General features: G+C 39.0%; 3 protein-coding genes and 1 non-coding gene across 4 annotated transcripts in view; 3 read left to right on the forward strand and 1 right to left on the reverse strand.

Annotated features, from left to right (window-relative positions):
- Positions 1 to 6,047: 6,047 nt before the first annotated feature.
- trnat-ugu (transfer RNA threonine (anticodon UGU)) lies at positions 6,048 to 6,120 on the reverse strand. Its single transcript has one exon. It is a non-coding gene; the product is annotated as a tRNA-Thr (tRNA).
- A 504-nt stretch (positions 6,121 to 6,624) lies between these two features.
- On the forward strand, positions 6,625 to 12,808 carry LOC140359780 (cholesterol 24-hydroxylase-like). The gene is made up of 15 exons (XM_072444957.1): positions 6,625 to 6,804; positions 6,868 to 6,945; positions 7,013 to 7,094; positions 7,165 to 7,238; positions 7,997 to 8,083; positions 8,151 to 8,289; positions 8,359 to 8,463; positions 9,098 to 9,260; positions 9,344 to 9,409; positions 9,506 to 9,578; positions 9,648 to 9,732; positions 10,796 to 10,906; positions 10,972 to 11,060; positions 12,116 to 12,182; positions 12,281 to 12,808. Exons 1-15 carry the CDS (start codon positions 6,656 to 6,658, stop codon positions 12,425 to 12,427), a joined length of 1,515 nt encoding a protein of 504 aa, XP_072301058.1. The 5' UTR covers positions 6,625 to 6,655; the 3' UTR covers positions 12,428 to 12,808.
- Positions 12,809 to 13,549: 741 nt separating this feature from the next.
- Positions 13,550 to 18,450, forward strand: LOC140359773 (cholesterol 24-hydroxylase-like). Its single transcript, XM_072444943.1, has 15 exons — positions 13,550 to 13,730; positions 13,794 to 13,871; positions 13,939 to 14,020; positions 14,091 to 14,164; positions 15,473 to 15,559; positions 15,627 to 15,765; positions 16,366 to 16,476; positions 16,578 to 16,740; positions 16,824 to 16,889; positions 16,986 to 17,058; positions 17,129 to 17,213; positions 17,455 to 17,565; positions 17,867 to 17,955; positions 18,148 to 18,214; positions 18,289 to 18,450. Exons 1-15 carry the CDS (start codon positions 13,582 to 13,584, stop codon positions 18,433 to 18,435), a joined length of 1,521 nt encoding a protein of 506 aa, XP_072301044.1. The 5' UTR covers positions 13,550 to 13,581; the 3' UTR covers positions 18,436 to 18,450.
- Positions 18,451 to 19,344: 894 nt separating this feature from the next.
- The window catches only part of LOC140359758 (cholesterol 24-hydroxylase-like), a 6,758-nt gene continuing 811 nt past the window's right edge, over positions 19,345 to 25,291 (forward strand). Inside the window, exons 1-13 of the mRNA XM_072444919.1 lie at positions 19,345 to 19,496; positions 19,800 to 19,877; positions 20,219 to 20,300; positions 20,735 to 20,808; positions 20,876 to 20,962; positions 21,041 to 21,179; positions 21,964 to 22,074; positions 22,152 to 22,314; positions 23,109 to 23,174; positions 23,251 to 23,323; positions 23,935 to 24,019; positions 24,086 to 24,196; positions 24,848 to 24,936. Coding sequence (XP_072301020.1) covers positions 19,348 to 19,496; positions 19,800 to 19,877; positions 20,219 to 20,300; positions 20,735 to 20,808; positions 20,876 to 20,962; positions 21,041 to 21,179; positions 21,964 to 22,074; positions 22,152 to 22,314; positions 23,109 to 23,174; positions 23,251 to 23,323; positions 23,935 to 24,019; positions 24,086 to 24,196; positions 24,848 to 24,936 — 1,307 coding nt within the window. The 5' untranslated portion in view covers positions 19,345 to 19,347. The remainder of the gene's footprint in view (positions 19,497 to 19,799; positions 19,878 to 20,218; positions 20,301 to 20,734; positions 20,809 to 20,875; positions 20,963 to 21,040; positions 21,180 to 21,963; positions 22,075 to 22,151; positions 22,315 to 23,108; positions 23,175 to 23,250; positions 23,324 to 23,934; positions 24,020 to 24,085; positions 24,197 to 24,847; positions 24,937 to 25,291) is intronic.

Below are 25,291 nucleotides of genomic sequence, written 5' to 3' on the forward strand. Positions count from 1 at the left end.
AAAAAGGTGCAACTTATAGTCCGGAAAATACGGTATTTCTATTGTACATTGAGACTTTTTAAACAGAGTAACGACCAAATAAAGGTTGAAATGTGGTGACTGGAAGCCTATCAAATATCGACATTTTAAGTGTGTTATTAATGATATCGTTTTTAATAATGGCACTGTCTTTGTTATGAAAAGAGTCTAGATTTTTAAAAGTCACGATTACTTGATCAATCGTCGCAGCCCTCATGGCTCTTCCTAAATACACTATTAAACAGAAAATACTAACACATTTCTGCAATATTTGTCACAAAAAAATCAATACCCAAACACTAATCAATATATAATCAAAACAAAATACTAATTTGAACATGATGACCTTTCCTGACTATATTCAAAACGGTTTCCAGTATAGATATAGATAGATGTATAGATATATAATATAGTTGATATTAAAGAAACAATCAGTTATTGTCGCGGTATCTCAGTTTCATAATCAAGTTGAAAATTGCTGTATCCTGACAATTCGCAGCAGCAAACAAACCCTTTTTCTTGGTAGTTGCTTGTCGCTGGCGCACAGAAGATTAACTGACATTAGGATTACAAGTTCAGAGTCCAGGCTGATGCAGATCCACAGGCTTAGTATCCATGTCCTTTTGCAAAACCAAATCATATCCAGTCCTTTTGCACCAGTCTTCCTTCTTTACTCAGCTCCATGTTTAAGCAAAGGAATTCCAATATTGTCATCGTTTACGAGCCAAATCAACGATAAATGTGTTGACGTGAATGCAGCAGGTCTGGTCCACTCGGCCGGCTGATGAAAGGTGCGTGGAACGGGTCCAGACACATGCTGACCACATTGCCGCCGCAGCATCTCGGATAAATAACCGCAGATGTGTAAAAGGAGCAGAGCGCGGGGAAGAGAAGAAAACCAAAAGGTCATAAAAAGAGAAACAGGACCAGAGCTTTCGGAGTAAAAACGATGTCATCTGCGCTCGCCGAGTGGCTCATGTGTGATTGTCACCTCAGCGTTAAGGGTTTGCTTCCCCGGATTGACTGTTTGCCGAATGTCTCCATCCTCTTTCTCCCCATTTAATGCTACAGTCACGGTTATTAAAGCTTTCGAGGCATAAAATAAGATGAAGAGTTGTCACAATGTTAAACTGGATTCTTGATACCAATTTCAACCATAATTATAATGTAAAAAGCTCTATTTTGGGTCAAGTTTTTAGACATAGACTTGGAAACAAACTAATAACTCTTTTCCTCCTTAAACATTTTGGTTTTATCCTAGTTCTGATAAAACTCAAGATCATTTTAAAAGTCAGATTTTGTCATGTTTATTTGTTTTTCTTTTTGCTTGCTCAAATGAGGGTCTAGTTTCCAGTTTTAGTATCGAGCATCTTCATCTACAGACTACGTTTCTTCTAAAACGCTGTGTGATGCTGTGAGGAGATTCTGGAGGCGATAACGCTGGTTAATGTCGCAGTCCTACATGATGAACAAAACAACTGAGCTTGGGATCAGACGGCAGAAACTTTACGTTGTTGGCAGGATGTGCAAAACGTCCATAGAGATGAAAGCAAACAAAAGAGCGGTGAACAATGCAATAAACTACTGGTAAATACATTTGTCATAAGGCCTATTAGTGTCAGACTATCCTATTCTTAGACAGCTGGAGTTCTACTAGTAAATATATTTATCATTAGGTCAATATCGTGTACTGGGAAACATTTAGCATTTCAAAATATCCACTGTTTTAACATTAGACCAATGATATGTGACACGATCTATACAGACCGAGAGTTTATTGAGCAATTTGAGCAGCGCTGAAGGTTTGCAATCAACATGTGTGTGTAAATCCAAGTATAATCTTTACGGATTAGAAGATGAACGAGGGTAAAGTCTGTCTAAGTTTGTATTTACCATCAACAGCAGGCACATGTACGTTTACCACACAAACACTGCCAGAAGTAACAGGCTGCAGTACTTCAGCAGTAGGTGACGTGACGTGATTTGAGTGCATTTATTAGATTATATAAGTTTATTCTAAAATAAGTCTATATTTCTTGATAATATTGTATTATTTGAACCTAAAGATTTGCCAGTGCAGTACAGTATTCCCCTGGTAAAAACATCAACTACAAGAAAGCAGCAAAATGTATGAGAAATAACATATGTTTAATTATTTATCTTTTCATTTATCATTCTTTACAAGGCGGGAAAAGAGTGACTACCACTTTATAACCTTAATAAAACATTCATAATGAACAAATAGATTATCAAGATCAATGATTCGGGCTTAATAACTTAATAACTTAAAGTGCATATGACAAGCTCTCATGTTTGACTAATTATGAGTTTGTTTGGTGAGATCGAACCCATGTTAAATATAAATCATAGTTTTATATCAGTCAAGTTGCAGTTGGTGAGGAAAAGTTTAATAATATAAATATCAAATGGCAAGAAGTAGAGTTAAGTTCTGAAACAGATTTCCTCTGTGATGTCATCAATAAGCGACATTTCATCAAAAATGCAGAGACAATTTACGCTCAACTGACACAATTTTCAACAGTTATTTAGGAGACGTGTTGTCGGGTTTTATTTAAAAATTCAAATTCATAACTGTCAAAATAACGGATTTTGGCCCCTGTTTACAGTATAGTTGCTAGGTAACGGATTTACCTCTACGTATGTCACAGCTGCTGCTCACGTCCAACCAGGAAGTAGTTAGTCCAACCAGGAAGTAGTTAGTAGTGAGTTATAAACCTGACCAAAAATAGGCACACTCTTTAGTTAACTTTAATTAAGGGGTTAGGAGTTAATTAGCCTGAATCTTTCTTAATAAACTCTTTGTTCACTATGAATTAAGTATTTGTTCGAGACTTGAACTTCACAATGCCTTTTCAGAAATAGTTAGCAAATAAATGAGATAATCTAGTCCAACCAAAGTGAAACCAAACGAATACAAAAATGTTTGCTATCGAATGCCATTTTATTCAATGTTTTCTACGGTGTGTACATAACGTCTCTCTTCTCCGAGCGCATATGAGAGGTAATTCATAGCTTCGCCCGGCGCCCTGGTTGGTGGTCCCGGCCTTTTGCCAGCCCTGGTGGTTTGGGAGCTGTTTACTTTGGTCGGCTGGCAGGAACACGAGCTTTCCCTTGAGCTTAGACGCCGACCGCCGCGCCCGCAGACACACGCTTCTTTTTAAGGACCCTCCGCGACACCGGCCCGGCCCCACGCACTCACCTGAAGAACGCCATTGAGGGGCTAACGGCCGCTGCCTGGTGCCGTTCTACCCACGTGGTCCGCAGGAATGTTGGAGGATTTGGAGATTTTATGGATTATGGGAAGTATCCTGTTCCCCCAAGAAGCTCCACACAGAAGAGAGCCTTGTATGGAGACAGAAATACATCACGATTTAAAGCTGCACTGTGGAACATTCCTGGTGTGCTGCCTGTCACCTGCTTGTCTCCATGGAGATGCTATTGCTTTGCCTGAAATGTCCCACAGTGTAACATTGAACTTTCTCCCCATTGACTTGATTATTGCTGTTTTTATTGCAAAAAAACCTACCTTTGTACCTGTGAGCGGGGTCGCCTCTCCACAGATCTAACCGGTAACTTGGCTGAGCACCGTCACCTGCTTGTCTCCATAGAGATAGGCACGTTTATAGCTGTATTGTTCTTTCATTCTAGGTAAATTTGGATAGAGTAGCCACAACTATACTCAAGTAAAAGTGTTGTTAATTCAAAACTGTTTAATATGACTTAAGTAGAAGTAAAACGTTGTGGTCCTAAATGATCAAAAATAACATGATCATCTCTAGGAACAGTGCAAATAACACAAATGTTCAAATAATGTGTTATATTATTGTGAAATTAAAAGCCCTTGTGTCTTAGACTTACACACAGTGAGAAGAGGATCCAAAACCTGTCCTCAATAAGAGTTCAGTTACACTGTTAAATGTCAAGTACGAGTTAATAAAGTGTCTGAAAACTATTCATTTACTATAAAAACAGATTAGTAATATAATGCATTTCAAAAAAGAGCAAAACCATCTTGATTCCACTCATTCAGAGCATATATCCACTCATTCTCCTCTGCATCAGCATTTCAAATCTGTTCATCATTTCCCTCGTGCACGCCTGGATTACTTAATTTCTTGGACAAATCTGACTTTTTGTTTATTCGTGTCCATTGGGAGCGTTCATTTTCCCTCTCTGTTGATAATATAATCAGAAGAAGAGCCAGCACAATACCTTTGGACATGAGAGGGGCCTGCAGAGTCCATGGCACACATCCAGTCAAAACAACATCTAACAGCCCTTATCCTCCAGCGTTTAGACCAAGCCAAGGCCCACAATATCATCGCTGGCTCTGTCTAATACAAGAATGCATGACAGGGCTTTCTGTGAACGACACGCTAATGTTTGAAGAGGTACAACAACATTTTATGGCACATTACAGTGGTCTTTGGACTTGGGGAAATGTGGAACTGAAACTGTGATTGAAATGGTCAACTTCCTGGACCTTGTCTTTAACCTGTGACATCAAAGGTGCACTATGTAACATGTTGGCGACGTGTCTGAAAATTGCTTCTTGGTTTTCCTGGAATGTTGCGCAGTATGGCCTTGAACCCATCGATCGCCATGGAGAAACGAAGGTAACACCACCAGGGCAAGTCATGGGTCAGGTCTGTGGAACTGTGACCTCCGCTAACGCAAATTTTGAGGAATAAAACCACCTGCAATTGAATAAATGCAGAAAAACTCCCAAAAACTCAGTATATATTACACCTTTAAGTATTCTATAATTATTTTTTATTTGGCAAAGACCTCCGCTTGTGGTACACGCAAGCAGATTTTGGTTTAAACAAATGTTTCAACTATTTTTGGCAGCTAACCGACTCCAGGAAGAATAGGTGTCGCTGTGGTAACGTAATATAACTTGAAGAGTCAAAATAAGAATAACACATGCCTCATCGTAGCCTACATGTTACAAAATGAAGGTGCACTTTTATTGGTGATAAGTAAGTTTAATGCTAGATGTTTTCCCACTCTATGTAACGTGGGCCATTTCTGTGTGGAGTTTGCTTGTTCTCCCTGTGTCTGCGTAGGCTTCCCTTACAGCTAAAAACATGTACAATCAGCTGGTTAAATAAAGGTTAATAAATTCAGGGCAAAGCAATAATATCAGGAGGGAGTCGAGCAGTGCAGCAATTTTCGTCTCTCATGATGAAACAGCAATAGAGCAAAATGTTCGCATCATGTCCAATAACTCTCTAATTGAGGTTGAGTGAAATTGTGTTTTTGAAGTTGTACAAAATCAAGTCTAATCAGATATACAGCCTAAATGATCAGGTTAGCCACATCCTCCAATAGATGTGCCATATTCCACAATAAGATAAGGCCTACGTGGATGCGGTGACCTTTTTCAGACGAAGAACATAACTGCATGAACTAACAGCTCACGGAACACATCACCCGCTTTTAGGTGACCCAGATGAGGTCACAAGTCCAATTTTGAAGAAGAAAGGCACAGGAAGTTGAGTATGGAATAAACAAAGCATAAGAAACCACATAAATGTTTTGTTTCATGCATGGAACATTTTCACAAACCTCAAGCATTTAAGTGGTTTACATAGATGGGGGAACTGAAGTATGTTCACAATGTTTATCCGCGCCATGAAGCAGTTATTGCAGCGCATTGCTCACCATGAATGATTAAGCAGTGCGATTTGTAATATGCATTCATCATCGCTGATATTCCAGGAACTCCCTTCGATGGCATACACATTGATTTGGAGTTCAAATGCGTCATATTTAATGCAATATTATTTTTACTTTATTACCCATGCTATCAATGTAGCGTTTCCTCTATTATCCACAGGAGGGCGCTTAAGTCTGCAATATCCTTGTCTACCGTTTGAACAGAGTGAACTGCAATCCATAATTACAAATAAAACGTGAGGTACGAACCTATGGGGGAAAACACATAAATATGAAATAAGACAACAAAACACGGAGAGGATATGTATTTAAAAGCTCGACGGTACAGGCCCCAGCGAGGATCGAACTCGCGACCCCTGGTTTACAAGACCAGTGCTCTAACCACTGAGCTATGGAGCCGGTGACGCTGTAGTTGACAGATACAGCAAATTTAAACACGACGTACGATACGCGGAAGTTGTTCAAAATATAGCAAAAACGTGGATATAACACCTCGAGAATACTAAACAGACTCACGCACTTTCTCGGTTTGCTCTGAGGCTGTTTCAGTCCGATTCAGACAGTATCGATACTGTTCTGATACTCAATCTGTAACGCAAATTATCCATACTAATTGACACATGTTAGGCCAGGCCCATTGTTATACTTTTTCATTGTTTTGACTGTTAAAATGATTAAGTAGTACTGTTTATAAATTATACAGGTATTAATGAGTGATTATTACTGTAATATGCATGGTATCGACCTAATAAATCCATAGCAATGTGACCGATATGATTCCAGCCATGGGACAAATCTTGTGCTCTGTCGCCCCCTGCAGGAGACGCGTCAGATCATGTGAGGACAGGCTCGATACAAATTACGTCATCCTCTTTCGAACTTTTCCTGTGTTTTTCCCCTGTCCGGTCCTCTTCATCACACGGACACTTCCTCAATGGCAGTGGTCACGCTCTTGTGGGGCTGCTTAGCTCCAGTGCTCTACGTGTTGGTCGTCTTGCTTTCCATCGCGTTCCTGGCTTATTGCGCATACATTAAGTACATACACATGAAGTATGACCACATACCCGGACCACCGCGGAAGAGGTGAGATGATCAGATGAAACAACACAAAGAAACATGCTTTACAATGCTGTTTTTTTCCCCTAGTTTCATCTTTGGGCACATGGGCGCGTTTTTGGAAGCAACAAAGAATGATCGGCTTGTCTTTGATCAGTTATTGGAATGGTAAGAAACGACGCGCGCAATTAGTCTGAGCAAGTGTCTCTTTAATGACTGACCGCGCCTGTCTCAGGTCAGAGAGGTACGGGCCGGTGTACAGGCTGAATATGTTTCACAGAGTCATCATTGGAGTCACGTGTCCAGAGGCTACAAAGGTCAACTGCAACATGACGTAAGATGCAGTCATCCATGTGTGTGTTTGTTTAACTCGTGTTGTGGTTTCAGGAAATCCTCATGTCTCCAAAGTTCCCCAAAGACAAACACGTTCAAAGGACAATTTGTTACCTGTTTGGGCAAAGGTAAAGCATTTACATGTGTTATATTTGCTCATGAATATTACATATGTAGAGAGGGTGAGACTATGAGGCGGCTTCAGTTTCAAAGTGCATGTGACTGACACGTTAAACGATCATTTGACAAACTATAAGTGTTATTGTGTGTTAATTGCAAATAATATTGTGTAATTTATATAGATTTTGGCCATTGTTGGTTGCTAGGTAACAGTAGACTGATATTATAATAGATCCATGACTTATCTCTACCTTTCTCACATCTGCTGCTTGTGTCCAACCAGGAAGTACAAATACAAATATAAAAATGTATATTTTGAGGAGTTGCAACACATCGAAAAGTTAAGCTACACATTTCGCTCTAATGTAGCGAACATGATTATATTTTATATTTTTCTATTGACGTTATACAACATTTAGCCTGTTTTTACAAAGTTTGACATTTTGGTGACGTTTATTATTTTAAATTATGAATGTAGGACTGGCTAAGTAGTTATTTAGACCGACAGTTACTGAAAATGACAGGTCGGGCAACACATTTCACTAAAACAAATGTAAAATTATTATATTTGAGATTTTGCAGTCTGTTTTAGTCTGTTCTGGCTCTTTTCCCTAGTTTGACTATTTTGTTGGAACTTATAATTTACCCCTTGGTTCATAATGTAATTCCATAACTGTTCCACAAAAAGAATGCGAGCAGATGCAAGCAGTGCATTGTGGTCTAAAACTAAATGGTGAATCTTACTTGTATTGTTCTTTCTGCTAAGGTTCTTGGGAAATGGGCTGGTGACGGCAGTCGACCATGACCTGTGGTATAAGCACCGGCGCATCATGGACCCCGCCTTCAGCAGCCTGTAAACTACATTCAGACCTGTTTTGTGCTCTAAACAAACACACTCACAAGTAAATATGACAACACAGATACCTGAGAGGTCTGACGGGCACGTTCAATGAGAGGGCGGAGAAACTGATGGAGCGACTGTCGGAGGAGGCCGACCACAACGTGGAGGTGTCCATGCTCAAACTGATGAACTGTGTCACTTTGGACGTCATAGCAAAGGCACGACAACGTCACATGACCGTGGAAACTGATCTAAGTCTAACCACTGCCTGTTCTGGTTTGTTTCAGGTTGCGTTTGGAGTTGAATTAGAGTTGAACAGTTCTCCTTTTCCAAAAGCCATTGAGACGTGTCTGGTTGGACTTATTCATCACTCAAGAGACATATTCTTTGAGGTATTCACATTCACATCTTTTTCACATTAATTCACACAAACAGGCATCAGTTTAAGCTCTCATTTGTCCAGGAATTGTCCAAGTTAGGAAAGGGTACAAATCCAGGGTCTCATTTATAAAGCGCGTGCACCAACAAAAATGTTCCGTACGGGACTTTCCACATAGTTGTGCAAGACACGCTCTCCAGCGCAGCAGGTGCACGCGCCGTGATCAGGACGGCGTTAAAGCTGATGCTTCTCCGTCAACTCTACACGGAAGTTCCACACGCCTTGTTTTCTGTGTTTATTTTTTAAAACTGCATCTACAGACGTGTGTGGACAAAGGTACGTCCAAAACGATTCAGAATGAGCTGCTCCACTGTTTGCTATCTGTGAATAAAAACTACATTAGTGATGAAGTGAAAGCGGCTGATTTCTTATCAGTCCAGGTCATGAGACATCTGATGAACCAGTGAAGCACATGTGCTCCGTTACCTTGACAACAACTTTAGTTTCTCTTGCTGTGTGTTAGCTTCAAGTTTGAACATTCCTCCACTATCAACTATTTCATCCCCTCGCTGGTTTCAGTGAGCTTAAAAATAACTGAGGGAGCACCGACTGACTGTCAATATGAATACAGCTCTTGTCTTCTTCAGTTCAAGCCGAAGAACAGAGCTTTCATTAAAGAGGTGAGAGAAGCGTGTCGTCTGCTGCGCTCGACCGGAACTCAGTGGATCAACGACAGGAAAAAGGCCATGCAAAACGGAGACGATGTCCCCAAAGACATTCTCACGCAAATCATCAAATCGGCCGGACAAGGTGAGGACTCCAAAACCACCATCTCCAAAAAGTACAGACTTTTGTAGTCGGAGTTCAATGAGCTGAAGGTGTTTTTATGACAGAGGAAGACATGACCAAAGAGGACGAAGAGGTCATGATCGACAACTTTGTGACTTTCTTCATCGCAGGTGGGAAACGTATCAAAGCCACAGATTAAAACGTGGACTTCAAGTGACATTTTTTACACAACACAGTGACGCAATCTTTGCTTTATTTTCTTGTAGGCCAGGAGACTACAGCTAATCAACTTTCATTTTGCATTATGGAACTGGGACGACATCCAGAAATACTTGAAAAGTGAAGTAGACATTTTAATTAGAGCGATTAGAAGACGATTTTGTAAGAATTTATTTAATTTCTTCTCAGGGTGAAACAAGAGGTCGATGATGTCATTGGAATGAAGCGGGACATAAGCTACGACGACCTGGGAAACCTGACTTATCTGTCTCAAGTGAGTGACACCGAGACACGTCTTAGACAAGGAGACTCATGAATGTTAAATGAAATGAACAACTAAACTGCAGAGGTGGGTAGAGGAGCCAAAGTAAGAATACACGTCCTGCTATAATCAGGGCGTGTTGTGGGATTTAGAACATTTTGAAAAACCCTGTTCTTTATCAAATCTATGCCCTGACAAAGACGCAGCAAGGTCCAAATACAATGGCGTGTTTTGAAAGAAATGGACAGCCGTGATTTAATAAATGCATTTAAATATGTTCTAACCAACCAGAGCAGCAGCATCTTTACCGTAAAGATACTCGGCTGCGTTCCAATAACTAGTACTTTTACTTCAAAATGATACAACTCAAAGAGAGCCAAGAAATGCTCGAGAGTAAAACAGTGTTTGGACAAATGAGCGCTCAAGTAAAAGTCGTTCTAGAAGTCTAGACTCTGGACGCGACATCGGATATATATTTTGAAGTTGTTGAGATTGAAAGGACAAACCGATGTTTTCAAAGGATAAGATGAATCATATCTGAAGGAGCAGTGCAAGAAAACGTTTGCTCAAGTACTGTGACCCTGTCAAATATATTACCGTATTTTCCGGACTATAAGTCGCACCAGCCAAAAAATTCATAATAGAGAAGAAAAAAACATATACAAGTTGCACTGGAGTATGAAATGCTGTTGCACGTGTGAAAATAACAAATAATATCACATATAAGTCGCTTCGGAGTATAAGTATAGAAGTATAAATATAAGTATAAATCGCATCCCGGCCAAAAGTATGAAAAAAGGTGTGACTTATAGTCTAGAAAATACGGCACTCATGTAGGAAAAAAAGTATCTGGTCTGAAATCTACGCTTGAGAAGTGCTCATTTTCACAAAAAGCGCGTGAAGTCGACTTAATGTGTCCGAGTTTTTCCCACTTCTGCTAAACCGGGAACACTTGGACTAAAGCAGGACCAGGAACCGAGCCGAGGCAACATTCGGAGTAAACCGGGACTAAACCGGGATCAAACTAGGACAAGTGTGAACACAAGCTCTAGTACAAGTTCCCATGTTTTTGCAGGTGCTGAAAGAGACGCTCAGACTGTATTCAACGGCTCCAGGGACAGAGCGCTATCTTCCCGTGGACGTGGAGATTAACGGTCTGCACGTCCCCGCCGGAGTCACCGCTATGGTAACGAATGCTTTGTTATTACATTTTATAGAGAGAAATACTGCCGCTAACGTTTTACACTTTAGTTTTTTTCCTATGTCACGAGCAGAATGGAGAAGTTCTTCAAAAACCCTCTGAAGTTTGACCCGGACAGATTTCACCCGGACGCTCCCAAGTAAGTCAACAATAACTACTGCACGTGGCTTTATTTCTGCAAAGTTCAAGGAGACGATGACAGGGACAAATGTACGTCATTATTTTACATTTTGTTCACCGTAAACAGCAATATCGGTCTGAAATGACTCGATAATCAAAAGTGGTCCATTCCACTGACTTCCTATTTCAAAACCTCAGAACTGGTTAAGCTCCGCCTCTTCATCGTGGCATTTCACCGTAACAAGCAGCAGATTTTCATTCACGACTGACATTTGTGAACCCTGCATGTTTCTGTGTACTTTAGTCGCAAATAAGTACAGAGCAGTGGGGGCGGAGATGGGGGGTAGGTGAAAACGGACATTTTCTGAGCACTCAAATCTCAATTGCAGGACAATGTGTAAATGTGATGTGTGTGATGAATGTTATTTTATTTTTTATTCTAGTTTAGTTCATAAAAAGGCAGATTTATTGTATTTTACTTAACTTTATTCTCGATCATTTGTCTGCTGATCGACTTCATGTCTGTAGTTCAAATAATTTCTCTTTTGTGTTGAATAAAAGTAATTCTGATTAAGATTTATTCTCAAAAATCTGTTGATAAATGCACAACACGCATAAATCCATCAAAATTCAACTTTAAGTGTCGGGAAAAGCCTTTTAACATGGTAAAAAGCTCATAAAAGTATATTTCAACTAATATCCACCTGTTAAAATGTATTTAGAATTTAGAAGAATATATTAAAAGTGTTGCTGTTTTAGTAGCTGGTCCCTTATGACTGTTGACATTGATCTGGAGCAACACCATCAATTATATGCTCCATTTAAACAACTATTTTCCAAAATAAAAGTAACTTATTGGTTACAAAATATAACAATTTCATACCTCAATTCTGACTGTGACCAAATCTTCAAGTGGCTTTTTCCACTTTTGTAGAACAGTGGGCTATATTTTGTTTAACTAAGAATAATGTGACCCAATATTTGCTTGTTTTACACAACGATCACTGGTAAATGCTCCACTGCAGATACTCAGATAAAAACTTGCACAATCACTGTTTACGTTCTCATTTCCAGGCCGTACTACTGCTACTACCCCTTTGCACTCGGCCCTCGCTCGTGTCTCGGACTGAACTTTGCCCAGGTAAATACTTATACTACCGGTACTTATACTACAGCCATAATAGATTAATATGTAAACGAATCAGCTGTAAATGTTATAAATGTGATTGTCGCTCACAGATGGAGGCTAAAGTGGTGATGGCCAAACTGCTCCAGAGGTTTGATTTCAGCCTCGTCCCGGGACAGAGTTTTGACATAAAGGACACTGGGACGCTCAGGCCAAAGAGTGGAGTCCTCTGCACAATCCAACACAGACTTAACCAATGAGATGTACTCTAGTATTTGCTTTTATACTTTTCTATTACATTCATTTTTATTAGAAAGCACGTTGGTCACGTTGAGTGTTCGAAGCCAAGTCTTCATTTGATCAGGCAAAGTTATTTCCTAGAAAAAAGTAGCTCTCCGTGGCGTCTTAAGTATAAAACTGTCAGCGCACCTTGTAGTTCGATGACTCATGGAGATAAGGTTATTTTACTAGTGAATACTTCAGCAATTCAAATCAGCAAATGCCTAATTAAGTAAAATCTTTAGGTATTTGCACTTTACTTACCTTTTACTGTGAATACTTTTTTACTTTTACTTCCCTACATTAGAATCCATCGTACTTTCTACCACATTACCCCATTTGACCCCAAAGTAAAAGTACTTTTCTTTAGTATTTCAGACCGCTTGAAATGGCTGAGGTATTATTTCCAGCACGTTCATACAGCAGCTTGAAAAAGTAGGTCACTCACAAAATCTGTCTGAAATAGCACACTTTTACTTTTACTCCATGAGTATGTGTTTAAACGGGTACTTAAATAAGTCTAAAGGGGCAGATAATATTCTTTCTGCTCCTTTTCATTCATTCTCTGTGTAACTGTAAGTCACTGATGATTTATTTTATATGTTATGAATAAAATAAATAAATACATTAAAAAAAAACATACTTGAATAGATTTTCTTGTTCCTGTATCTGCACTTTTACTTAAGTAACACAGTTGAATACTTCTTCCACACTGCTTGTGAAGTACATAAGGTATTAAACACAAATTCACGGGAGGAGAAAAAAAAGGAATTTAATGCTCCAATAACATTAATTAGGTTAACATACTAAACGTAGTAAAACGTTCATACTCATTCAGGCTATTTTACAATGTTGCTTATGCCAAACAACTTACTTTGATTCTTCGATTTCAGTCACTTTTATTTCATACAGTAAATAATGTGTGAGCATGTTGAGTATTTGTATTTCTTTTTTCTATTTATGTATCAACCACCAGAGAAATGAACTAACAAAACCCTGCTGTGACTAAAGACGCTGTGGTTTGGCTCCCTCTAGTGGCCGCTGTTCAACCCTCTGAGGACGCAACCTCCGCACAATAACCTCGCCCTCCGCTTTCCTTCTAACCTACTTTCCCAGTCACACGGACACTTCCTCAATGGCAGTGGTCACGCTCTTGTGGGGCTGCTTAGCTCCAGTGCTCTACGTGTTGGTCGTCTTGCTTTCCATCGCGTTCCTGGCTTATTGCGCATACATTAAGTACATACACATGAAGTATGACCACATACCCGGACCACCGCGGAAGAGGTGAGATGATCAGATGAAACAACACAAAGAAACATGCTTTACAATGCTGTTTTTTTCCCCTAGTTTCATCTTTGGGCACATGGGCGCGTTTTTGGAAGCAACAAAGAATGATCGGCTTGTCTTTGATCAGTTATTGGAATGGTAAGAAACGACGCGCGCAATTAGTCTGAGCAAGTGTCTCTTTAATGACTGACCGCGCCTGTCTCAGGTCAGAGAGGTACGGGCCGGTGTACAGGCTGAATATGTTTCACAGAGTCATCATTGGAGTCACGTGTCCAGAGGCTACAAAGGTCAACTGCAACATGACGTAAGATGCAGTCATCCATGTGTGTGTTTGTTTAACTCGTGTTGTGGTTTCAGGAAATCCTCATGTCTCCAAAGTTCCCCAAAGACAAGAGCTTTCACAAGAGGATTTTCTACATGTTTGGGCAAAGGTAAAGCATCAAGTGTATATTTTTAGACATAGAAAACAGTCACTTACATTTAAATAACTCAAATAATTCATGTGAAGTTAGGCAAACCCGGCAACACAAAACTGAAACATGCAACAACACTTAAAAAACACTACAGTTAATAAGATTATAGAGGAGGTTTGTTCCATGAGGCAGGATTAAGCCAAAGTCTGGCAATGAATTGAATTGTAATCAAGATTCAGTCATGTTTGAACGTCAGTGACACAGTCAAGCATCTGTCAGTAAAACATGCAGTTTGCAGGAAAGTTTGGACTTCGGCAGAATAAATAGCATTAAATCTGATCGAAAGCCTGTCTTGTTTATGTTCGTGTAATCAATTCTGAAAACCATTATTATTTTGTTCAAAAATAAATTGTGACTGATCAAGATGAGGACAAACGTTGAGGACATACATAATATGGTATATATATTTTTCAGTTGGCCTATTATTAAAATGTTGGATGTTAAAATGACCTCAAGCGTACACGTCAATATTTAACAAGCAATACTGATATGTTTATTTATTTATTTAAAGCTGTGGAGCTGTTCTGCTGCTTTTGCACATTTGACTTTTGAGGATGATCTGTTTTTCATCCCGTCCGTCTCTTTCTCTCAAAGCCTCTCACTTCCTGTTTATCCATATTACACGCTCACATACGCATTGATTTGATTGGCCAATTCTCGTTACATGCTAAGATTTATTTGTTGTTTTTGTTTGTGTGCTGTGTCCAGACTTTATTCACTGTGGTGACCAGTTCATTATTGTATTCATGCAGATCCGGGCTATTCAACATAAGGCCCGGGGGCCAAATCAGGCACGCCAAGCAATTGAACCCGGCCCACGACCCATCCTTCAAATATTAAAAAGTAAAATACTGGTTTAAATCTGTGTTAGCACTTGATTAGACCTGGTTTGTTCTTTGGTTTAGTCCTTGTTTGATTCAGAGTTAGTTCTGGTTCAGACCTGGCTGGTTCTAGTCTAGTCCTAACTTAATTCTGGTTCAGTTCTGGATGGGTAATTTAGCAAAACAATTTTAGTCAAGTATTTTGTATGGTTATTTCTCACCATCGAATCTCGCAGTAGTTACTTTATTGTATTAACTAATTCTATTGAAATTGTGCGTCCCAAAGTGGCACGTTTTGCACTCCGAAAAATCTGGCCCTCGGGAAAATAAAGTTGAATAGCCCTGATATAGACTAACATACTTTTCCATGTTTAAAGAGAGCAGAAGACAATTACACGTTTAATCTTAAAGTTTATTGGGCCTCTGAATTGTTCTTTCTGCTAAGGTTCTTGGGAAATGGGCTGGTGACGGCAGTCGACCATGACCTGTGGTATAAGCACCGGCGCATCATGGACCCCGCCTTCAGCAGCCTGTAAACTACATTCAGACCTGTTTTGTGCTCTAAACAAACACACTCACAAGTAAATATGACAACACAGATACCTGAGAGGTCTGACGGGCACGTTCAATGAAAGGGCGGAGAAACTGATGGAGCGACTGTCGGAGGAGGCCGACCACCACGCGGAGGTGTCCATGCTCAAACTGATGAACTGTGTCACTTTGGACGTCATAGCAAAGGTGCGAGGAGTAAAGTCACAGAGCAGCGTCTTATTACACAATCATTACAGTTACATAAGACATGGCATGAGATTTTGACATAATTTCCATCCTCTTTCGCTTATATCTGGGGCCGAGTCTCCCCCATCCCAGGCTGTGATCCAATGCTTTTTGAGACTGTAGCTTCTCAAGAGAAAGCTGAGCAAAAGAAAGAAAAGAAAGGAACATTTTCCCCAAAACATCAAGGATTAAATGTTCTTTTTCTATGGAACATGCCTGGAGGACTGAGGGACTGCACATACATCCAAGGCAAATGTAAACACAGAAAATATTTCACAAGATAATGTTCTGCGTAGTTGTTGGTTTTATTGTTTTTATCTCGTCTCTGTGGAACTGTTAAGACTGTTCAAGGAATGTTCCAGAATATTTCATCAAACACACCTATCTTGCTTTCATTTTTTTTTTTTTTGCTGTTTAATCCATTTAGCCTTTAAAAACATGCATTCTGTTTGAGAATGAGGTCAACTCTTCTCTTCGTTTGAGACAAGTGGTGGCAGGAAAGTTTCATACAGTAGCGTGCGTTTGATTTAATCTACAAGTACATTTTCTTGTTTGTTTCAGATTGCATTTGGAGTCGAATTGGACGTGTTCGACAACAGTTCTCCTTTCCCAAAAGCCATTGAGACATGTCTGCTTGGACTTCTCAGCTGTGCAAGAGACTTATTCTTTGAGGCATTCTAAGTTTTATTCATTATGAATTGCACCTTTTTGGCGTAGAAAGGTAAGAGGAAACTAGCACTAAAGTAACAACATTTACTTCTTGTCTTCTTCAGTTCAAGCCGAAGAACAGAGCTTTCATTAAAGAGGTGAGAGAAGCGTGTCGTCTGCTGCGCTCGACCGGAACTCAGTGGATCAACGACAGGAAAAAGGCCATGCAAAACGGAGACGATGTCCCCAAAGACATTCTCACGCAAATCATCAAATCGGCCGGACAAGGTGAGGACTCCAAAACCACCATCTCCAAAAAGTACAAACGTGTGTAGTCGGAGTTCAATGAGCTGAAGGTGTTTTTATGACAGAGGAAGACATGACCAAAGAGGACGAAGAGGTCATGATCGACAACTTTGTGACTTTCTTCATCGCAGGTGGGAAACGTATCAAAGCCACAGATTAAAACGTGGACTTCAAGTGACATTTTTTACACAACACAGTGACGCAATCTTTGCTTTATTTTCTTGTAGGCCAGGAGACTACAGCTAATCAACTTTCATTTTGCATTATGGAACTGGGACGACATCCAGAAATACTTGAAAAGTGAAGTAGACATTTTAATTAGAGCGATTAGAAGACGATTTTGTAAGAATTTATTTAATTTCTTCGTCAGGGTGAAACAAGAGGTCGATGATGTCATTGGAATGAAGCGGGACATAAGCTACGACGACCTGGGAAACCTGACTTATCTGTCTCAAGTGAGTGATACATTGTAAAATATGTAGATCTGAGCTTGAAGCAGGAATAAAAAATACTGAATTAAATCGAGACTAATTTACAATATTACATTAACATCATTATGCAACCAGACAGAGGTGCTTAAATGAGAGAAAAGTGATATTCATTGTACAAAGTTTTTGAGTATCGTTATTATATATTGTATTTTGGATATTTGAATGACATTAATGTGATATTATAATAAACTTTAACTTCATGCAGGTGCTGAAAGAGACGCTCAGGCTGTATGCAACAGCTCCGGGGACTAACCGCGAAATTATCATGGACGTCAAGATTAACGGCTTGCACGTCCCCGCCGGAGTCACCGCGATGGTAAAGAAGGCGTTTTATTTTACTTTTGAATCCCGCTGCAAAGTGTATATTTTTTGTATTAGAGGTAACAGCAATAACATGTGCTCCTTTTGATTTTGAAAACAGCAATGCCTGGACAACAGAACTAGAGCTCATACACCGAGAACGCACTCATTCTAATCAATCTTAACAGATAATAAATACAAGTAAAATGAAGCGATATACCGGTACTACACTGATAATATTCGGTGTAATCCCCCATTTGTCCAGCAGTGGCCCAAAAGTCATCGTTTGAAAAATCCTTTCACGTTTTACTCTTTAGTTCAGCTCCTTCGTCACCAGCAGAATGGAGAAGTTCTTCAAAGACCCTCTGAAGTTTGACCCGGACAGATTTCACCCGGATGCCCCAAAGTAACTACATGTCTTACGTTTGACATATGACATAAAAATGTATCTGATCAGCATTAGCACTAACAATTTGGTTATATTCAATTTCAACTACTATTTCCCATGAGCATTTGTGATAAACTTTAACTATTCCTTACCTCAATGCTTATGATGATGATGATACACATGTTTAATTTGATTTTTTCTCATTTCCAGGCCGTACTACTGCTACTACCCCTTTGCCCTCGGCCCTCGCTCGTGTCTCGGACTGAACTTTGCCCAGGTAAATACAGCCATAATAAATTAATATGTAAACAAATCAGCGGTAAATGTTATAAATGTGATTGTTGCTCACAGATGGAGGCTAAAGTGGTGATGGCCAAACTGCTCCAGAGGTTTGATTTCAGCCTCGTCCCGGGACAGAGTTTTGACATAAAGGACACTGGGACGCTCAGGCCAAAGAGTGGAGTCCTCTGCACAATCCAACACAGACTTAACCAATGAATTAAATGGAAATCAGCTCATTGCCAGACAATCATATCTCAGGGCTTCAAGATGAATCATTGTCAAATCAATAAAGTTAATAAAGCCAGTTATTTAGGCAAACGTTAGAACAAATCTGTCTGTCTGTATGAGCTATTCCAGTTTACACATGCTGCTTATAAATAAAACATATCACGCTTGTATTTGTGTATTTGTATCAGGCTTCTACTCTGACAATGTTCAAATCTAAACTAAAAACAGTTTTGTTTAGCTGCACATATGACTGAAAGGATTTTTTCTTTGCACTCTTCTCTTTTGTTTGTGATTTTATTAGTTTAGACAATCAGTTGGATTGATAAGTTTTAATTTAGTCAATTTTATTGTATTTCTGTAATTTCTTTGTGATTTTAATGCATTTTTCCTGCTGTGTGAAGCACTTTGAATTGCCTTGTGTATGAAATGTGCTCTACAAATAAACTTGCCATTCCTTGCCTATTTGCTCCCCATACTCAGCCAAAATGTTCTTTCCCAAGAACATTTTAATTGGCCACTTGGCTGTGCACTTGGCATATAATTATTTATTTATTTGTTTATTTTATATATACAAAACAGAAGACAAAAAAAACACAGAAGCGGGTCAGATAGCGCACTGGAGAAAATCAAGGCATATACAGTCCAAAGTTGTTTTTTTCGATAAATATGTCATAAACAAACGCTTTCCCCTGCAATTGTCATTTTGAGACGGTCCCTAGCGTAAGCGCACTAAAGAGGCGATTGTCCCTCGTCCCTCGGCATCTAAATTCACCGCGGCATAAGAACTAGAGAACTATAATAGATCCATGATAAGAACCCAGAATGATGTAACAAAGTAACGCGGAAGTGGCCTGAGTCCGCCCCATAATAGATCCAGAGTCCGCCCCAGTCTTTTCCAACATGGCAATCCTAAGCGCGCTGTGGGTCTGGCTTCCTCAGATTCTCCCTCTTTCTCTCGGCCTCTCTTTCCTTGTATTCCTCGGATATTGTATTTATATCAAATACTTGCATCTCAAATATGACCACATCCCCGGGCCACCACGAAAGAGGTAGAGTATGCAAAAGTAGTTCGTTCTTGATAAGAAGTCTGCGTACCTGCAACCTGATGTGTATACGTGTACGTGTACCGGTATCTAAATGTGTATATGTTTATGTAATATATGATTATATTGTTTTGATGTTTTGAGTGCACTATGTGGTGTCTTTAAATGCAAAATCAAAAAAAAAAAATATATATATAATAACAATAATGGCACAATACAACTAAACATAAATAAAATTATGGCACAAGTCCCAAAAAAATAAAAAAATAAAGTAAGTCTACATAATTAATACGTTTTCTGTCACTGCAGTTTCCTGTTTGGACATTCTCCCATTTTGATGGAGGTGATGAAGAAGGATGGAGTCGTTCATGACAAGTTTCTTGAATGGTGAGGGAAACACAACAGAGTAAATCTAAAGTGTAGGCTACTTTTACATACGTATTTGTAATTTGACTGGGCTACATTGTGCTGCTTCTCTATGATTTCTTCTCTCTGTGTTCCTGCAAACAACATTCTTGAACACGTCACTGATCAATAAATAACCTTCACTCTTCAGTCGTGGTTGGTATTTAGAGGAATGTATTAAGTAGTGGGTGTGTGCTATAGCACAATAATATCACTACGAGCCCTATACTGCAACTACTACCTCCTAACCAGATCTAAATAAATCTACTCGAGTATCGTCCTGATTAAACTGTTGTGTAAAGGTCATGACTGTGTTGTTTCAGGGCAGAGACTTATGGTCCTGTGTATAGGATCAACATTCTGCATTATGTGATCATTGGTGTGTACTGCCCAGAGGCTACAAAGGTATTCAACGTATTAATGGCCCTTGATTAGATGTAATTTAGTCTTATTGTCCTGGTTTTGTGTTTACGTCTTTGTTAGAACTAAATACTGAGGTTCACACTCCCCTCAGTATTTTCATACTGAGGGAAATCCCTTGATAAGATAAGATAACCTTTATGTGATGCTCAATACTGATTCCAACACCAAAATGATCTAAATATTAAAGCATCATTCTTTTTTAATATGACTTGTTCATACTGACTATTCAAGAAAGGTCCAACTTTGACATTTATTTTAAGTATTAATAGTAGTTTTTGTGCTAGTTTTTGTATTCCTAGTACTGAATAAACACATTTGCCTTCATTCTAATCCTAGTTTTGTCATTAAAAAAAGACACAATTTGGGTTTAGCCCTATTTGACTGATTGAAACCAACTTTTCAACCCATCATTTCAGCGAATCCTCATGTCCCCAAAATACCCCAAAGACAAATTCCTCTACAAGCGTCTCTTCAACCTTTTTGGTCAAAGGCAAGTGAACACATTCGTCATTCTCTCAGTGCTTTGTAGATGTCATCATTAGAAAGGTTTTGTGCAGGTTTTTGGGGAATGGGCTGGTGACGGCGCAGAACCATGAGCTGTGGTACAAACAGAGACGCATCATGGACCCGGCCTTCAGCAGCCTGTGAGTCACAACTGAACGCATATTTATGATATCAAGGTCTTTTTGAATACGAGCCTCTTTTCTCCTGCTCAAATGCAGATACCTGAGAGGTCTGATGGGCACCTTCAATGAGAGAGCAGAGAAGCTGATGGAGCGACTGTCTGAGGAGGCCGAGAACAACACAGAGGCCAACATGCTCCATCTGGTCAACTGCGTCGCCATGGACATCATCGCCAAGGTAACGTCTCTGTGTTTGTGTGAGGTACATCATGTTGCTTCCCGACGGAGGGTATTCAATGTATGATGGTAATTTTGTGTTTTTATTTCCAAAGCTTTTTTTTTTTACACTGAATTTGCATTTGAATTATGTGAACTGTTTTTTTTAAACATCCAATCAAGTAAAAAATATTCATTAAATAAGAAAATTATATTTAAAAAATACAATGTTTTAAATGCTTTAATATTCAGTTGCTACTGTGTCCAGTGTATGCAAATACATTGTGTTGAAATTCACTTTGTTAAAATCCAGTTGCTGTTTTTTAATTTGGTGCAAACAATCTTTTCAGTGTCTCAAAGTGTCAGTTTAACTTCCTGTTAAATCCAGACTGAAGCAGTCGAGCTCATGTTCCACATGAGTACTGCTACTTCATACCTTCTACTTTGCTTTTAAAATTAGGAAAACAATACTTTTGAGTATTGTGGTTTATATCTGTATTTTTATTCACATATTTATGAATGTTTAGTTATAAACTTGGCAGATAGAAAGAGTTATGGTGTACGTTATCTTTGAGCGCCCTCTTGTGGTTTTATTGAGACTGTCAATACGTGACATCGCTATAGGAACAAGCAAGAGACAGACTTAATGTAAGGTAAACATTCAATAGGGAAAAGTTCCTATTGAAGTTAAACCAATTGAATAGCACCATAGCGTTTATTCCAGTCTTGAGATATAACCCTTTATTAACCCTTTATTAGCCCTTAATTAGCCATTTATTAGCCCTTTGTTAATCATTTTGTCACAGGTTGCGTTCGGCGTTGAGTTGGACCTGCTCAAATCCACTTCACCTTTTCCCAAAGCCATCGAGACGTGTTTGAAAGGCATGATTTACTACATTCGAGATGCAACATTCGAGGTGTGTTTTATGTTTGTTCACGTGGTGTATTTATCTTTACATTTTCACAGTGTGTTAACCATTCCGTGCTCTTCCAGTACAAACCTCAGAATTGGCCGTTCATCAATGAAGTGAGGGACGCCTGTCGTCTGCTGCGCTCGACCGGAGCTCAGTGGATCAATGAGAGGAAAACTGCCTTACAAAACGGAGAGGACGTCCCCAAAGACATTCTGACACAAATCATCAAATCAGCGGGACAAGGTGACTTCTGTTCTCATGACAAACAGTATCCACTGCAAACAAAGGAATATCTATATTCATTTTGTTTGGCAATCAGGTCCGTTCTACTTTCATCTTGAATGCAGGAGCATCTCGAGACAATAATTCTGCCCTAATTCTGTTTGTGGATGACAATCTCTCATAATCTGCAGCACCACTCAATTATGGAAGAAATATTCTGTAAAATCCACCTGAACACAGGGCCACTGTGTTAATCATTCAATATTATCTGGACTATATAGACTTTGAAACACATGACATGTATTTGAATAAGTATATGTAATCATAATATTTTTTACACTTTATTGGTAAATTATCTCTACATACAACATATTTATACATTAATCTGGTTGAAAATACTTTTAAAAAAATGTAATAAATGATTGTTTGATGGGTTGACTAATAGAAAAAATAATGACTGACTTGTCAACTACTAATTCACCAGTTCATTTGTCAAAACTGATTGAAAAAACATATAAGAAATCTGTCTGTTTCTCAAAAACATTCAGAAATACATTTTTGCATAATATATGGATATTTTTGTGGGGTATGAATTTGAAAACCGGTATGAATTCTGCTGAAAGCACCGAATCACCAAGACAAATTCCTATGTTTGTGAATTCTGTTCATTGACAATGGCAATAAACCCTTTTCTGACTCTGATTCCTCTGAACAGAGGGCCAAACATTGCTCTGTCAACCTACATTTTTTGTTCTAAGTCTAAAACTAAACTTCTTGCACGTGTTGCATATTAACCCATGTCTTTATAATTCCAGAGGAAAACATGAGCAAAGAGGATGAAGAGTTTATGTTGGACAACTTTGTGACCTTCTTTATCGCAGGTGATTTGCTTTGCTCATCTCATTCACCTTACAATGATTATATGCAGAGATTTAATGTTTGCAATTGTGTCCACAGGGCAGGAGACCACCGCCAATCAACTCGGCTTTTGTATCATGGAACTGGGACGACACCCGGATATATTAGAGAAGTGAGGACAATCTCTCACACCTTAGACTTGATGTTTACCCCACAAAGGACGATGGCTGTTCAAACGTGTCCACAGACTTCACACCACATCAACATTGGCACTAAACCTCTAACTAGATCAAAAACACCAGGAAGTCCACATCAGAACTCCGACAAGTGTGAACGCAGCCGATCTCTGCACATAACTTGAAACTGTTGAAATCGATAGTTTAAAATACATGAAATACTAAACAAACATACGTAGCCTACATTTCCGTTGCTGTTGGTCCATGTGCTTTTGCAACACGTAGTTTGAGCGGTTTACTTGCAGGTTTTTTGGGATATTACCTGCTCCGGCCAAATGATTGAGTATGCACATGCCCAAGTACACTGCACTGGCGAGAAATGAGGACACGGTGTTTACATGTCGCAGTATTCTGGATACTATCGGAATATCCCAGTGAGAGTATCCTGGTGTCTCATAATCAGCATACTCGGTTTAAAAGGACACAACATTCAAGTGCATTTCAACACACACTTTGCATTCCTTAAGCCGCATTAGGGTTGAACTCGGCATAATAATATATATAATAAGACGTGGGAAAACTTACTTCTGCTTTTATTTCTTTCCAGAGTGAGAAAAGAGGTTGATGAAGTCATAGGAATGAAGAGAGAAATCAGCTATGACGACCTGGGAAGCTTGACATATCTCTCACAGGTACAACACGTCAAATTAGGTCGAGTTTGAATGTTTATGGATTCAATAATAATTATGTTCACTTAGGTGCTGAAAGAGACCCTCAGGATCTACCCGACAGCTCCTGGGACGTCCCGTACGCTGCTTGAGGACATGGTGATTGACGGCATCCACATACCTGGAGGAGTGACCTGTATGGTGAGAGAATCATGTTTTTCAATGTCCACCTGCTCCAGTTGGGGAAAGCAGAAGATTGAAATGAACTCACGGACAAACATTTGACCTAATTTGATAGAAATATGCACTGTAGTCGACTAAAGGCATTCCTGGTCAACTAAAGACATGACCGATTACTACAACCATTTACCCCCTATGAAAATGGACAACCTAATTCCGTTTACAAGTGAAAAAATAGTGGCATTTGCTTAAGTTTAAGATTTATGTTTTAAACCTTTTTAATAAAACAATTTAATTCACAGTTTTGACTCCAGAAGCGTGACCATGAAACGTATCTGTAGAAGTCTAAAACAGGCTTTTACGCAGAAAAAGAGACATGTGGAGACACAGGGACACTTAGATATGAAGAGAGAATTATCTTTAGTAACCATTAATTTGCATTAATAATTGTGACATTTAAATTGTGATTTTGAATCATTTGTGAATAATCTTGCATTCCTAGCGAAAGCACACTAGGACCACTAGAGAGACTAGAGTTGATAGACTACATTTGGATTAATTTAATGGTGAATTACATTTATAAAAGACATGCGTTAACAATAAATATGCCTCGAATAAGACATTCATTCCTCCTCAGCTATAACACACTGTTAACACTTGTGTTTATTTCAGTTCAGCAGCTACACCTCTGGTCGATTGGAGACATTCTTCAAGGACCCTCTGAAGTTTGACCCAGACAGATTTCACCCTGATGCTCCAAAGTAAGAGATTTCATTATTGGCTCTTGCAATATATATATATATATATATATATATATATATATATATATATATATATATATATATATATATATATATATATATATATATGGTCATTCCCACTTATTTGCGGAATCCTTTTCACTTTTGTTCATTCTCACTGTTGTCAGCAGTGATTTACATTTGATTGTGTCAAACTAAGGCCTTTAAAGCATTAAATTCTACAATGAAGGTAAAGTTTACTTGCCTTAACATTTCTTGTTATATATGATTAAGTTCAATACTTGCATGAATTAAATGTCTGTCTTGGCTTTGCAGTTATAATGCATTATAGACTAATAGTATTGCATTAAAATAT

This window comes from Eucyclogobius newberryi, unplaced genomic scaffold, assembly GCF_026437365.1.
Source record: "Eucyclogobius newberryi isolate DKJ021-1_F unplaced genomic scaffold, fEucNew1.0.hap1 SCAF_1, whole genome shotgun sequence".
NCBI lineage: Eukaryota > Metazoa > Chordata > Actinopteri > Gobiiformes > Gobiidae > Eucyclogobius > Eucyclogobius newberryi.

Excerpts from the sequence above, each read along its gene's own strand:
- LOC140359780 (XM_072444957.1), top strand. The coding sequence starts at position 6,656 with ATGGCAGTGGTCACGCTCTTGTGGGGCTGCTTAGCTCCAGTGCTCTAC. Across the intron at positions 9,579-9,647 it reads CATCCAGAAATACTTGAAAA|GGTGAAACAAGAGGTCGATG; the intron begins GTGAAGTAGACA and ends ATTTCTTCTCAG. Across the intron at positions 12,183-12,280 it reads TCGGACTGAACTTTGCCCAG|ATGGAGGCTAAAGTGGTGAT; the intron begins GTAAATACTTAT and ends TGTCGCTCACAG.
- LOC140359773 (XM_072444943.1), top strand. The coding sequence starts at position 13,582 with ATGGCAGTGGTCACGCTCTTGTGGGGCTGCTTAGCTCCAGTGCTCTAC. Across the intron at positions 13,731-13,793 it reads CCCGGACCACCGCGGAAGAG|TTTCATCTTTGGGCACATGG; the intron begins GTGAGATGATCA and ends TTTTTCCCCTAG. Across the intron at positions 17,956-18,147 it reads TTTCACCCGGATGCCCCAAA|GCCGTACTACTGCTACTACC; the intron begins GTAACTACATGT and ends TCTCATTTCCAG.